Source organism: Leptonychotes weddellii, chromosome 4 (assembly GCF_054177405.1).
Source record: "Leptonychotes weddellii isolate Sample4059 chromosome 4, ASM5417740v2, whole genome shotgun sequence".
NCBI classification, from domain to species: Eukaryota; Metazoa; Chordata; class Mammalia; order Carnivora; family Phocidae; genus Leptonychotes; species Leptonychotes weddellii.
The window spans coordinates 45,926,321-45,941,700 of record NC_138372.1 but is presented as its reverse complement, the minus strand read 5'-3'; the positions used below and the strand labels follow the sequence as shown (position 1 = coordinate 45,941,700).

General features: G+C 36.3%; 1 protein-coding gene across 2 annotated transcripts in view; it reads left to right on the top strand.

Annotated features, from left to right (window-relative positions):
* Positions 1-15,374, top strand: part of TM2D1 (TM2 domain containing 1) — a 43,774-nt gene extending 28,400 nt beyond the window's left edge. Inside the window, exons 5-7 of one of the 2 annotated variants that reach the window (XR_014144512.1) lie at positions 3,151-3,224; positions 8,900-9,969; positions 10,184-15,374. Coding sequence is in view for 1 of the 2 variants with exons in the window: in XM_081817001.1 (XP_081673127.1) it covers positions 3,151-3,224; positions 3,340-3,381 (116 nt within the window). In the remaining variant the exon portion in view is untranslated. Of the gene's footprint in view, positions 1-3,150; positions 3,225-3,339; positions 8,652-8,899; positions 9,970-10,183 lie in introns of those variants that run through there. The other variant, XM_081817001.1, reaches the window with a different exon arrangement.
* Positions 15,375-15,380: the final 6 nt, after the last annotated feature.

Here is a 15,380-nt window from a genome sequence, read left to right as displayed (position 1 = left end):
ATCCCTCCACCCCCCTCCCTTCTGGAACCCTCAGTTTGTTTCTCAGAGTCCATAGTCTCTCATGGTTCATCTTAACATGCATATTTTAAATGAACAGTTTGATAAGTTAGCATATGTGTACGCCTATGAAACAGTCCCCATAATCAAGATAATGACCATATATGTCACTCCCCAAAGCTTCCTCCTGCCCTTTGTAATCCCTGCCTCTTGGCCCTCCTTATCCCCTATCTTTCCCAAGCAAACATTCATCTGCTGTCTGTCACTGTAGGTCAGTTTGCAGATTGCTTAAATGCTTAAGTATCATCTTGGATCTGTTCTGTAGTTTAAATGTGTGACTTCAGGAGTAGGTGACACTCACCAAAGTTCCAAACACACATATCATGCCCTTATCTAATATTTTATCTGAACAGGAACCTCTTCTGTTCATTTTTCTGAAGCACCCTTAAGAAGGGGTTCAGCAGCAGAATATCAAGATTTTTTTTTTTTTTTAAGATTTTATTTATTTGACAGAGAGAGACACAGCGAGAGAGGGAACACAAACAGGGGGAGTGGGAGAGGGAGAAGCAGACTCCCCGCCGAGCAGGGAGCCCGATGCAGGGCTCGATCCCAGGACCCTGGGATCATGACCTGAGCCGAAGGCAGACGCTTAACGACTGAGCCACCCAGGCGCCCCGAATATCAAGATTTTAATGACTCATTATTGTTCTCTTTTTGAGTGTTATCACATTACTTTGCCAATAAATATACTTTTATGTCATTGTTTTAAATAGCTGCATAGTACTCTCTCCTCTTATTAGGTATACCTTAATTTTCTGAGATAATTTCTCCCTGTTAAACATTTAAATTGTTGCTAGGTTTTTGATAGTCATACAAGAAATATTTATCAAACTCTTACTGTCTGTCAGGTACTGTTCAAGGAATTGACTTGAGTAAGATAAGGACCCTGTCTTGAGGAATTTACATGGCAGAGGAAGACAGAGAATGAATGAACAAACCAACAAATGAGGCTGTTACAGATTTTTAATTGGCACCAAAAAGGCAATAAATAGGGGAGATGTGATAGGGCAAGGGGCTTTGTGGGGAAGCTGTGTGCTGCATTAGATAGACATATTAGACTTCTCTGAAGAAGTAGCCTGAGAAATGAGATCTACAGAATATTGTTGGAAGGGGTCATGACAAGAGCAAAGGCTCTGACATGGTTATGTTTTCTTAATAGAGTAGCAAGTAATTAAAGACAAACTTTTTTTGAAAATCTTTTTTTTTTTTTAATAGAGGGGGAGAGGGGCATTGGGGAAGGAGCAGAGGGAGAGAGAGAGAATATTAAGCAGGCTCATTGCCCAGCACTGAGCCGGACGGGGGCTCGATCTCACGACCCTGAGATCATGACCTGAGCTTAACCAACTGAGCTACCCATGTGCCCTAGAACCATTCTTAAAATTAATCTTGTTAAAAGAAAATTGAAGAAAGGGAACCTCTGTGATATTTCCAAATTTACATTAAATTGCTGTGTGAAGAGGGATACATTTCAGAACTAGAATGAATGAGTGAATGGAGAAAATATACCAGTTGAGTGGATCAAGTTCCCTGGGCAACTATAATAAAATGCAACTAATGAAAAAAATAATTAAAGGAGTAGTTATATAAGATAATGGCTACAAAGTTAGAGGTCTTTAGGAAACAGAAAAGCTGAGACAACTTATCCATTCATTTTACAAGTATCAAGCATCTACTATGTGTTAGGCGATGTTGTAGGTACTAAGGACACAGGAATAAATAAACCAGATAAAAGACCCTCCCCTAATGGGACTTCCATGAGACAGATAGAACAAATATAAAATAATAGGTAACATAACAAATGTTTTGAGAAAAGTGAAAGCAGAATTTTATATAATCTCTATATTTTAGTAGTTTTAAAGTGATTTCGAACATGTGTTATCTTAGTACTTACAACATTATTCTGTGATATGTCTAATACTAAAAAGGGAAAAATAATCATCTAATGTGCTTACATATTTCAATCTTATTTGTGTATTTCCAAATTGTGTGCAGGAGGTGATCTCATCCACTCTTGTGATTTTAGCTGGCATCTGTTTGTAGTTGATACTTAGAACTACCCTTTCACGAAGAGTCTTGTTTCCTACCATTTTTATATGTCTGGAAGGCAATTTAAGTTTAAATATAGAAGAAAGATTACTCATCCCACCCGCACCCCCAACCTGTCTCTTTATTCCATCATCATGGTTTTCTGTTATATCGCTGTGTATGTCCTAGATTCTATGCTCTGTAATGATCTGTTCAGTACCTTAGTTCCAAGGTTGTGACTGAAGGCAGAGATGTATATAGTGCATAGAATTGTTGATTTTGAGTGTAGAATTAATGAACATGAGATGCTTTTTTTCTAAAAAATATAGGATAAATTTAAGATAATTAAGTATAGGATAAAGATAATTGGGTTGCTAATAAAAGTTTGCAGTTTAACTATAAGATCAAAGTTTCATCTTGGTTATTTTTTCTGTGACTTGACAATCTTTATTTGTTTGAACTTCTAGTGTAAACGTGTATTAAAATTTCAATCACATAATGTATTAAGTCTAAATAAGGACTAAGAGATGTTCTATAGCTCTGGCATAATGCAATTTAAAGATTTATTTCTTTAGGACTTTTAAGAAATTTTGTGAGATTAGAGTGAGTTTTTATTTCAGTTCATAATACTTATTTGTTAAGTGAATTAATTTTTTTTTTGTAGCTTTTCTATTTGGAGGGTGTTTTAAACCTTTCTCATATTTTCAGGTGAAGATTTGAGTTTTTAAAGTGTTAATTTTAGGGGCGCCTGGGTGGCTCAGTCGTTAAGCGTCTGCCTTCGTCTCAAGGTCCTGGGATCAAGCCCTGCATCAGGCTCCCTGCTCAGCGGGAGGACTGCTTCTCTCTCTCCCACTCCCCCTGCTTGTGTTCTCTCTCTTTGTCAAATAAATAAATAAAATCTTAAAGGAAAAAAAATGTGATTAATCACACACAAAAAATAAAGTGTTTATTTTATATTCTTGATATAAAGAGTTTGTGGTATAGTATACATAATGATTTATTGGGAAATAGAAAAGTTAATATTTATAGAACTTCCAGAATTTTAAGTGACTTTATCTTTTTTTCCAGGTTTGTTAAAGTTTTGCACTGTAGGGTTTTGTGGAATTGGGAGCCTAATTGATTTCATTCTTATTTCAATGCAGGTAAGTTAGTTTCAGTCCAGAAAATGAACTACTTTTCCATTCAAATTTGAGTTCTGTGATCTTTTCCTGGTATATTTTAAATATATTAGAAAGCACACTTTATCTCTTAACTCAGGCAAAAGACCCTGTGGGCAGAGTATCCCCCAATGGGAACTGAAACTACCCCCTCAAGCAATAAGGGCTGCCCCGAGCCAGCGAGACCCCACATGACCGACCCCCAAGAAAGTGATCAACCTGACCTTTGCTGCCCCTGCTGCACACATCCACCGACCTTTGTCCCACATTTTCCTGATAAAAACCTGGAAGTGTTTCCAGCACTTTGGAGACAGTCTTTGAGATGCTAGTCCACTGTCTTCCCAGTGTTGGCCTCATTGAAATAAGTTCTTTTCTTGTTTCAAAAAAAACAAAAATGAAAGTAAAAATATTAAAAAATAACTATTTTAGAAAGCAGTTAGGAATACTTTTTCAGTTCTTTAGATGCTGCACCTAAGGAATCATAGCCATGTTTCCAAGTAACATTTCCCAACCTCTGTTCTACCAGTTAGTAGTTCTAAAAGACTACTATCTTTTCATTAAAAAAAAAAAAAAAAGGATTCTGTGCTCAAATATGATTGTAAATGGTAGAAACTGAAATCCAGCTAGCTTAAGCCAGAAAGAAAAAAGGAATGTCTGAGCGTTCTGTAGAAAATCTAGGAGTGGGGCTGGCCTCGGGCACAACCAAATCTATATAAGCGAATGATGTGTTCAGGAACTCTCCTGATACCTCTCTCTGCTTCTCTGTGTTAACCTCATCTTTTCCTGCTGCGATAGTGTAGAGGCAGGTGTAGTGTGTGAAATGCTATCCTTTAGCATTTAAAAGTGCCACCAGATGTTTTACATTAAATTACACTAAACCGATTGTGGTTAACTTATGAGGATTCTTAAATTAGAGAAGGAGATGAATTTATCACAACAAATTCACAAAACAGCATTTCAGTAAGCATTTATGGATCACCTCATGTCTTCAGCAAGAGTGTCAGTATGTATGTAGATCATCATCAGTTTTGGTCTTCTTTCTCATACAATATTTCCACTCCTCAATTCTGTCTGCTTGATGTTAATCCTTATGTTTTAAAAGAAAGTCAAAATCCAGGAGATTTTGGTAGCATACTGTGAGGAGGGTACCATACTGTGAGGAGGAGGCAGCATATGGACCAATAAGATACCAGAATTAAACAAGGAAAATATTTGGTTTTAAAGTTGGAATTTTCCTGTCTTTATTCATAAACATATGCCTAACCAAATATCCTGCCTTCTCTGACTGGGGGACAGGCAGGCAGGCATGAAGAGGCTAAGGTACTTGTGCACATATGCTTAGAAATGGATTTCTCACTTTAAATGAGGATCCAAGGAATTTCATGTATTATTGGGATTCTTTAAAATATCCAGAATTCAATGTCTTTGAAACCCATTTACTTAATATTTTCACACTAGGTTCTTTCTTTGATGATGTCATTGCTTTATATAAAGCTTTACTTATATCAAATTATAGAGCTCATTTGATTCCGCGATTGCTTTCTGGTACGCGAATGCCTGAACTTTTGAGAACAAATCGCTCTTTAAGATCTCCAATGGAGGGGCGCCTGGGTGGCTCAGTTGGTTAAGCGACTGCCTTCGGCTCAGGTCCTGATCCTGGAGTCCCGGGATCGAGTCCCGCATCGGGCTCCCTGCTTGGCGGGGAGTCTGCTTCCCCCTCTGACCCTCCCCCCTCTCATGGGCTCTCTTTCTCTCTCACTCTCTCAAATAAATGAATAAATAAAATCTTTAAAAAAAAAAAAAAGATCTCCAACGGAACCTACTGCATTAAGAAATACTGAGGCAGAATTAGAGTGTTTGAATTTCTGCAGCACATTTCCCTAAGACATTTTAACAGTTATGGCCACATTAGCTTTAGACTGCTCTCAGATTGGGGAAAAAATAAGTTTCCAAATGTAGCCAAATAAGTGGGGTAGCCTTATTCTACATGTCATGTAATATACTTAACATGTGATGTTGACTACTTTAGTTTTTAAGAATTATTTTTTCAACAAATAAAATGTTTTTAATATAAATATCATAAACTATATTAATGTTTTTGTCCCAAATATATTTTTTCCAATGTCTCATAGACCTTTTACATTTGTCCATCATCTTTTTGTTTATTCTTCTTTCTCATTCTCTCCATCCTGTTTTTTTTTTTTCTTTTTGCCATTAAATATTGTTCCCCAGTGAATAGTGATGTTTTTATATTGGGCTATGATCCCAGAAACATATTGTGCATGAACTCAGGACCTATAAAAACATACTTTGCTTCACAGTGTTTATAACAAAAATCCAGGAAAATCCTCCTTAAAAAAAATAGGTCTAGTTATTTCTTCTTTGAACCAAAGTAATATAAAGCATAATGCACATATTACTAAAGTAACCTTTACATGTCACTATATTTACTGAAAATACTTCAATGAGTATCTATTTGTTAATAAACTTTTTAAGTTTCTTTTTTTGTTCTTAAAAAGTATGAAGATGGCAGTGTGAATTAATAGTATAAAATAATACATAGAATTAATTCAGCCCTTTTGTGCATTCAACAAAAATCTAAATCAGTGATATATTTGTAACATACAGTCTTTCAATTATAGGTAACTGTTGTGTATAATTACAGTATAATTATTCATAAGGCAGTTCTGAAGATTTTAAGACATTCATTCTTTGTGCTTATATGTTTATATATATGTTATGATGGATTGATTAGACATTTAATTTTTTTATCAGAAAAAATGAGAATATTTTGATTTCATTTAAACTTCTTTTTTCACTCACACAATCTGGATGTTTTTAATTGTACCAAAACCATTGATGTGGAGTCTGCAAAAAAAGGGAAAAGAAAGTTTCCTTTGTTAAGTGGAGATAAGATAGCCACAAATCAGAAAGATGAAGATGGGTAGAGGGAAAATGGAAATATGAAATGGAATGTAGAAATTTGTAGGAAGGAAGGAAGTCAGGGTACTTTGTGACAATTTTAAAAAATTCTATGCATCATGGAAGAAATTGCTTTCATTTTTATTCCTGTTAACATTACAGAGTAGATCTCCTTAAGGGACTAATAACTATATAAGCAGTAGCAATTCACAGAAGCAGCATAATTTCAAGACATTAATGAATTTTACAAATTTGTAAAATTTATAAAATATCTCATTAGTTTGGTATTTAATATAGATAATCCACTTTAGCACTGAATTATATAGTGCTTCTGTGTTGTTTTTTAACTTTTAGACATGAGGTTTTACTTTTCACACATAAATTTCTTTAGAAAAAAAAGTTTTTTTACTATAGCACTGGTAGTATGCTAAACCCATATACTATCGAAAATTTTGGCTGATTTGAACTGAATGCAGTATACCTTGTGAAAAGTGTAGCTTTGTACCAATTACAGGGAAGATGAGAAGCTAAAAAAGGTAGTTTTAAAAAGTGCTTGCTTTTTCTTTAGGACCTTGAAGTTCTAAATTTCTTAGTGTCACTTGAGAAGTAATGAATAAAAATTGATATGATAAACTATAAATAGTAGGTTTTATGCCATTGATGAAAATGGGTTTAGTGAGCACCAATCAGGTATAATTAGTTGAGGTCCTGCCCTAGAGAAACTTATAATCTATCCCAAAAGTGTTCTGATAATAAGATTCCATTTATTATCAGAAATAAAATGTTTCCTTGGGAACTGCAGGCTTAAAATAAAAATGTGATTTTATCTTGTTTAAATTCTTTGAATTTTACCAAAAATTTTAAAAGACTAGGCTTTTCAGTTTAGAACATGAGCAAGGCTCAAGTTGTAGGTTCACTTCTGTGTTCGCCAGTTTGTTTTGTCCAAGACATAGCCTACTCCCTTGCCCTGTGACATACGTATACTGTTGATCAAAAGAAGAACTAAATCTGTAATCACCCTAAATCTGTTACCAGTACTGGAAAAGTTGATCAAAGTCCAGTAGACATTTTATAGATATCAAGTCTTTCAAATAGCCCGCTCTATTATTTATTTAACCCTGGTGTGATTTGCTGGGGAAATAAACTGGAAAACTGAGGAGACTGATAATTTGTGTAGCCTCTGCTCTGTCATGTGACCTTAATCAGGCAGATTTCACTTAATTCACTTTTCCTGTGGGCAGGTATTTATTCAGTGAATTAAAGGAATGTTCAAAAAACAGAGAGTATCTTTTTTTTTTTTAAGATTTTATTTATTTATTTGACAGAGAAAGACAGTGAGAGAGGGAACACAAGCAGGGGGAGTGGGGGAGGGAGAAGCAGGCTTCCTGCTGAGCAGGGAGCGCGATGTGGGGCTCACATCGATCCCAGGACCCCGGGATCATGACCTGAGCCGAAGGGAGACACTTAACAACTGAGCGACCCAGGCGCCCCAATAAAGAGTATCTTAAACTGGTTTTGAGATTAATCCCAAAGCTGTGTTTTCTTCAGGAGATGTAATGTATGAATCTTAATCATTTCTTGAGGAATGATGTTTATATTGTTATTTAGGATTAATACTAACCAGTCTTTACATCAAATGAAGTCAGGGGGTCTGCATGCACAACTTCTGGCACTTTGTAGGAATTTTGGCGTTTAATTTAAATGTGACTAATCAGATGGTTTTAATGGCCTCACATTAAAATTAACCACACAGAAGTCAGCTATGAACACAAAAATGTAATTTGACTTTTAAAAGAATGTATGTATTTTTGGGAGAACTAGGAGGACACAGTTTGCATCATTGTCCTCTAATTGCAGACAATGGAATCATTTTACTTTTTTCACCAGGTTAATAGGTCTTTAGGAGATGATTTAATCTTGCCAGTGATAGTATTTGCATTCTTCATATGGAGAAACTCCTAAGTGGATTAGATCGCATAAAAGGGTGCATTGATAGAGTTGTATAAAGTGTTCTTAGTTTTCCTTTCCCTCCTTAATTCATTCATAACATTTTAAATTTGTAAGATAATTTGAGTTACCTAAGCCAGTATGACTTCAGTGACAATGCAAAGACGTTAATGAGGGAGCTTAGATAGATAGCTATTGTTAAAGGTTAGGTATGAAAGTACTTACTAGTAACCACATTTTTCTCTTTAATTAATTAATTAAATGTTACTTAAAGATGTTCAAGCAAAAATACATTTTCCACTAACAAAATCAAAAGTTTATAAATTGCAAACAAAACTACAATATTAATAAAGTTCACATAAAGTAAGCTGTCTCCTGGTGTGGTAAAAATATATATATAAAATTTGTTATTTTAAACTTTTTTAAGTATACAGTTCAGTGGCATTAATGACATTCAAAATATTGTACAACTGTCACCATGATCTATTTCCAAAACTTTTTCATCACTGTAAACAGAAACTCTGTACCCATTAAGCAGTAATTCCCCATTTCCCACACCTCCCAGTCCCTGGTAACCTCTGATCTACTTTCTGTCTCTATGAATTTGCCTATTCTAGGTATTTCATATAAGTGGAATTATATATTTGTCCTTTTATGTCTGGCTTATTTCATTTTAAATAATGTGTTCAAGGTTCATTGATATTGTGGCATGTATTTGAACTTCATTCCCTTTTATGGCTGAAGAGTATTCCATTGTATGTATATACCACATTTTGTTTATTCATCTGTAGATGGCCACTTGGGTTGTTTACATGTTTGGGCTATTGTGAATCATTCTGCTATGAATATTTTTGTATAAGTATCTATTTAAGACCCTGTTCAGTTCTTTTGGGTATATTCTTAGAAGATAGACTTTTTTTTTTTTTTTTTAAGATTTTATTTATTTATTTGAGAGAGAGAGAGAGAGATTGGCAGAGGGAGAGGGAGAAGCAGGCTCTCCACTGAGCAGGGAGACCCATGTGGGGCTCGATCCCGGGATCATGACCCAAGCAGAAGGCAGACGCTTAACCGACTGAGCCACCCTGGTGCCCCAAGATAAACTTTTATATAAAGCTAATTGAAGAGAATATCTTCATGATCTTATATTGGTTAAGTCTTTTTAAACAATATCCCTAAAATGTAAATCATAAAGAAAAAAAATTAGTGAATTTGATTACCTTAAGATTAAGAAATTCTATTTTAAAAAAGATACCATAAGCATAGACCAACTTAACACTTAATAGACTGAATAAAAGGATACTAGCAATAGGAATTGATATGATGAATATACAAATAATTTCTGCAAATCAACAAGAAAATATAGATCCTAATAGTTAAACGAGTACAGTGAACTAATAGGTGATTCACAGAATCACCCAAATAACTAATATGTAAATAAATACTTTTGGGCATTTACTCTAAAAAAGTTGTACTGCTGTCCACAAGGGGTCATGTGCAAAGATTTTGTCTGTTGGAGCCTGTTTGTGGTAGCAGGAAGTTAGAATCAACCTAGATGTGTACACTAATAAGAGAATGGATACATCCTTTAACACTAGGCTGCAATTACAAGCACCTATCTAGATGTACATATGCTACATGGAAAGGTCTTAAAATTACAGTATACTGTGAGAATAGTTTAAAACTGAACAAGGTCCACAACAATATTATTTGGATAAGTTAAAAATACATATTTAAAGAACATGTTTTTTAAAAATAAATATGTATCCAGCTCATATACCAAATTAAGTGTATGCTCATTATTTGTGTGGGTAGGTGGTGAGTGGGGATTGTAGAGAATTAGAATGGAGATCAGGGCGCCTGGGTGGCTCAGTTGGTTAAGCGACTGCCTTCGGCTCAGGTCATGATCCTGGAGTCCCGGGATCGAGTCCCGCATCGGGCTCCCTGCTCGGCAGGGAGTCTGCTTCTCCCGCTGACCCTCCTCTCTCTCATGCTCTCTGTCTCTCATTCTCTCTGTCTCAAATAAATAAATAAATAAAATCTTTAAAAAAAAAAAAGAATGGAGATCAGAGGTAAAGAACAAAAAAAGGGAATTTGGTGACCGCTTCTTAACATTCTCAACTTTAATGTGTATTCCTAAGTTTCTTGGTTTATTCTTTTTGCTGTAGACTTTGTACCTATAGAAAAACCTACCTCTTAAAGTAAACAAGATTTTTTTGCATTTAAGCTGCTAAAGAGAAGCAGAAACAAAGAATTTAAATTCCACCCAATGCCTCCAGATCACCACCATTTCCTTTTTTTTTTTTTTTAAAGATTTTATTTATTTATTTGACAGAGAGAGACACAGCGAGAGAGGGAACACAAGCAAGGGGAGTGGGAGAGGGAGAAGCAGGCTTCCCGTGGAGCAGGGAGCCCGATGCGGGGCTTGATCCCAGGACCCTGGGATCACGACCTGAGCCGAAGGCAGACACTTAAGGACTGAGCCATCCAGGCGCCGCCCCCCCCCCCCCCCCCCGCCCATTTCTGTAGGAGAGTATGGTAGGACAAAAGTTACCCATGTTAAATCCTGGGAACCTGGGAATATTACCTTATTTGAAAACAGGGTCTTTGCAGATATGATTAAGTTAGGGATCTTGATATGAAGAAGTCATCCTGGGTTATCTGGGTGGGTCCTAAATCCAATGACAAGTGTCCTTATAGGAGACAGAAGAGGAAAAGATAGACACAGCAAAGAAGGCGTTGTGAAGACAAAGACGGAGATTGGAGTGATATGGCCATAAGCTACAGAATGCCAAAGAATACTGATTGCTGTCAAAGGCTAGAAGAGGTTTAGAACAGATCCTCCCCTGAGAGTCTCTAGGGTATGGGGCTGTTGCAGATAACCTTGATTTTAGACTTCTGGCCTTAGATCTGTTAGAGAGTAAATGTCTACTGTTTTAATCCACTAAGGTTTGTGGTAACTTGTTACAGTAGCCACAGGAAACTAATATAGAGGATATGATGTTGTTTTCTTGTGGTTTTAAGGCTTCTCACGCAAGAGACCTCGATACCCATTGTACAAAATAGCTTCCCACAGTGTAGTGACCCTCCTGTTTCCCCTTTTGGAAGATGAAGACCTGTAGCAACCTCTTGGTCCATGAATTGGACCCATAGATTATAGAAATATTCCCCAGTTTATCAAATGGAAATACTTCATGCTGTAGAATTTGGCTTCAGGCTATTTCTTAGCAGAGAAACAAACATAATTTTAGGTTTCATACTCTGTTGCCAATAAACAAATGGACATTGGCATATCTAACTGAGTAAAAAATTTCTCAGCATGGGATATTTTTAAAGACTTGTAATTTTATAATTAACAATTTAATAATATACTCATAATAAAGGAATTTATAATAGGCTCATGTATTGTACATAAGTATATATAAGATGCTTAAAAACATTTAATTTTTTGATTTTGGTGAGAATAGTTGAAAATTTTGCAACAGATAGTTTTCTTAAACATTAAGTAGGATGAACAATTTCTTCTTTGATGGCATAGTTCAAAGGAAAGTATATTGATAATACCTGGTAGATGTGTTTACATTTAAATGTCATAGTCATATAAGATGTAGAACTTAAAAAGTACCGTATAGATCAGCTTATTCTATTCCTCTTTATATGGATACAAAAACCTGAGATCCAGAGAGGATTCCTCCTTTTCCAGTTCTCCTTTCCTCTGGTGCTTTCCCACAGTGACCGAATTTGTCTTTGGGGCAGCTCTTCAGGTTGTTTTAGCAGAGAGTAGCCGTGCTTTGGTGATCTGGCAGTAGTGAGGGGGGGGCGCTGAAAACTAGTGCATTATCAGGTGTTTTGGCTACAAGTAACAGAAACCTCAATTTAAATTTGCTTTCATTTTTTTTTTTTTAAAGATTTTATTTATTTATTTGAGAGAGAGAGAATGAGAGAGAGCAAGCACATGAGAGGGGGGAGGGTCAGAGGGAGAAGCAGACTCCCTGCCGAGCAGGGAGCCCAATGCGGGACTCGATCCAGGGACTCCAGGATCATGACCTGAGCCGAAGGCAGTCCCTTAACCAACTGAGCCACCCAGGCGCCCTAAATTTGCTTTCATAATACGGTAGTTTACTCTATCATACCAAGAATCTAGATTTAAGGTAGTTATAAGATTTGTTAATTTAGAGCTGAAAGACATAATGGTGGACCCTCCCTCCCATTCTCTTCCCTTCCTTCCCTCCTATTTCTCCCTCTCTCCTTCCTTCTTTCTCTTTGCCATCTTCAGGTCTTTTGGTTAGCATCACTTCATTATATAGTGATTGTCCCCAGCAGAAAGAACCCGTGTCCCCCCCTACATATTTTCTTAAGGTCAGATATGCCAACAGTGAACTTGCATCATCGGTGGTTGGCCAGAATTAGATTCCATGCCCAGGCAGACCCAGTCTCTGGAAGGAGGAGTGGAATTCCCATGCTAGAACTGGTTGTTGAGGAGCCACAGTGACAGAGTTTGAGTGGAGAGAAATGGTAAGAAAATGGCTGAGTTAGATACAGAGTTAGATCATGTATTACCAGGTAATAAAACTGTATCCTTCTGGGCTATCTTCTCTACAGAACAGAGGAAACAAAACAAAAACACAAAAAAAACACCTTATTATTTTTCTACATGTTAACTACTGACTTTACAAGATTGTAAAACATATGGGTCCTAATTGGCTTTAGTTAGTTTTACATTTCCCAAGAGAGGCAAGTGAGCCTCAGGTAGACTTAATAGAAATGCATGATATGAAAAGGTCACCTAATCATGTATTTTCCTTTTTCCAGCCTTGAATACTTTTTTTCAACAGGAATAGGGGAGACGGCAAAGGAAGAAAAAGAGAATGGGACAAAAGGCCTGGTCCCAAGCTATGCACATATTCCTAATTAGGCAGTTTTTTGCCATATGATTTGATTTATTTCTACAGGCTGGGCTTTAGTTTTTCTTTGTTCCCCTCGTCCAGTCTCAAAACACGTTGTGACTCCTAGTCACTCGTTCTTCTCTTTCTTGGCTTAATGCTCAGAGTAGTTTCCTGTGGGACCTTGACCACTGAAAAGGTTTTATTAAATTCTTTTTTATTTTTTAATTTTTAAAAAAAGATTGATTTATTCATTCAAGAGAAAGAGCAGGGGTAGGGGCAGAAAGAGAGAGAGGGAGAGAATTTCAAGCGACTCCAGCTGAGTGCAGAGCCTGACCCAGGGATTGATCCGAAGACCCTGAGATCAGGACCAGAGCCGCAATCAAGAGTAAGACGTTTAACCCACTGAGCCACCCAGGTGCCCTGAGGTTTTATTACATTCTTAAATAACATTCATAAATATCAAACCAAATTAATTTAATCTTTGGAAAATAAGCAGAGTGCATAACAGTACCCAGCATGGTATTTAGCACAAAAGTGCTTTGTGTTATTTGAATATTAATATTTATAGTTCACTAGTATAAGCTCTTCGTGGGCAGAGATTGTATCTCATTCACTGTTACGTGTATAATGCCTAACACAGTGCCTGGAGTGTTGTAGGAATCCAGTATTTGTCAAATAGTTTTAAAAACCAAACTTATTTTTAAAACGAAGCATGCACTGCAACAGTATTCTTCAAACTCTGTTTGTATAACCCCTGAAAGAATTTTTTAAAAAATCCCTACCCTCCACACATTTTTAAGTTGACATTTAAGTTTTCCATCATAAGTTTAAATAGTTGCAAAGGATATAATTTCTGGTTTGCAAATATTGACATATTTAAATAAAACTGTTATATCAATTTAAAAATGTATCCAACAGAATATAAATACCATAGAATTTTAAATATCATTCATTTAAAAAGACATGAATGAACCCTTCACTAACCATTTGTGATTTTTACATAGTTTCTTTTTCTCCTTGAATTTGTATTTCTAGTTCCATTCTCCCACAGAATTTTATCCTAATGTAATATTTTTTAAATTTTATTTATTTTATTATGTTATATTAGTCACCATACAGTACATCATTAGTTTTTGGTGTAGTGTTCCATGATTCATTGTTTTCGTATAACACCCAGTGCTCCGTGCAATAAGAGCCCTCCTTAATACCCATCACTGTGCTCACCTATCCCCCTACCCCCCTCCCTTCTAAAACCCTCAGTTTGTTTCTCAGAATTCGTAGTCTCTCATGGTTCGTCTCCCCCTCCGATTCCCCCCCCCGTTCATTTTTCCCTTCTTTCTCCTAATGTCCTCCATGCTATTTCTTATGTTCCACAGATAAGTGAAACCATATGATAATTGACTTTCTCTATGTTTTTTATGCTTGAAAAATCTTCTGCTGATCATTTTCATTATCATGATTTTCATGATTCATTAAAAGATTATAAAATTTTCTGTAATTACTGGATTGTTGTCATTATAATTGTTGATACACAGTTGATCAAAACAGCATAAGCATATTACATATTATAAAAATGATTTAGCAAATTACTTTTAAGCAAAAAAAGTAAAATGTTACTGGGAATGCAACTTTTGAAAAAGATGAGGCAGAGCGAGCATATTTTTGGACTCTTGATTAAAGGAGATTTCCTGAGGCGCCTGGGTGGTTCAGTTGGTTAAGCAGCTGCCTCTGGCTCAGGTCATGATTTCAGGGTCCTGGGATCGAGCCCTGAGTGGAGTTGGGCTCCCTGTTCAGCGGGGAGCCTGTTTCTCCCTCTTCCTCTGCCACGCCCCCTGCTTGTGCTTTCTCTCGCTCTCAAATAAATAAATAAAATCTTTTTAAAAAATGATTTAAAGGAGATTTCCTGAAGTCCAGTATTTTGACTTATCTCTTTGGCTCATCAGAGGCACTGTTCCATCGTAATACCTGCTTTGATGGCACGTGTGGTTTATTGTCATCAAGTTTCTCCTGGAGAAAGGACCACAGGGAGAGGGAAGTGGGAAGGGAACTCTGCCCCTACCAGGGCTTGGTATCAGGTGGATCACTTTTACAAAGAGTATTTATGGGAATTAAGGGTCTCAAAATTGATTTCCTTTAAATCATCTGGGCTCACATACATCTTGGTAAATCTTTGTTTGCCCCTAAGGCTACAGTTTGAAGATTGCTATCTTCTTTTTTTTTTTTTTAAGATTTTATTTATTTGTTATTATGCAGCCATCAAAAGGAATGAGATCTTGCCATTTGCAACGACGTGGATGGAACTGGAGGGTATTATGTTGAGTGAAATAAGTCAAACAGAGAAAGACATGTATCATATGATCTCACTGATATGAGGAATTCTTAATCGCAG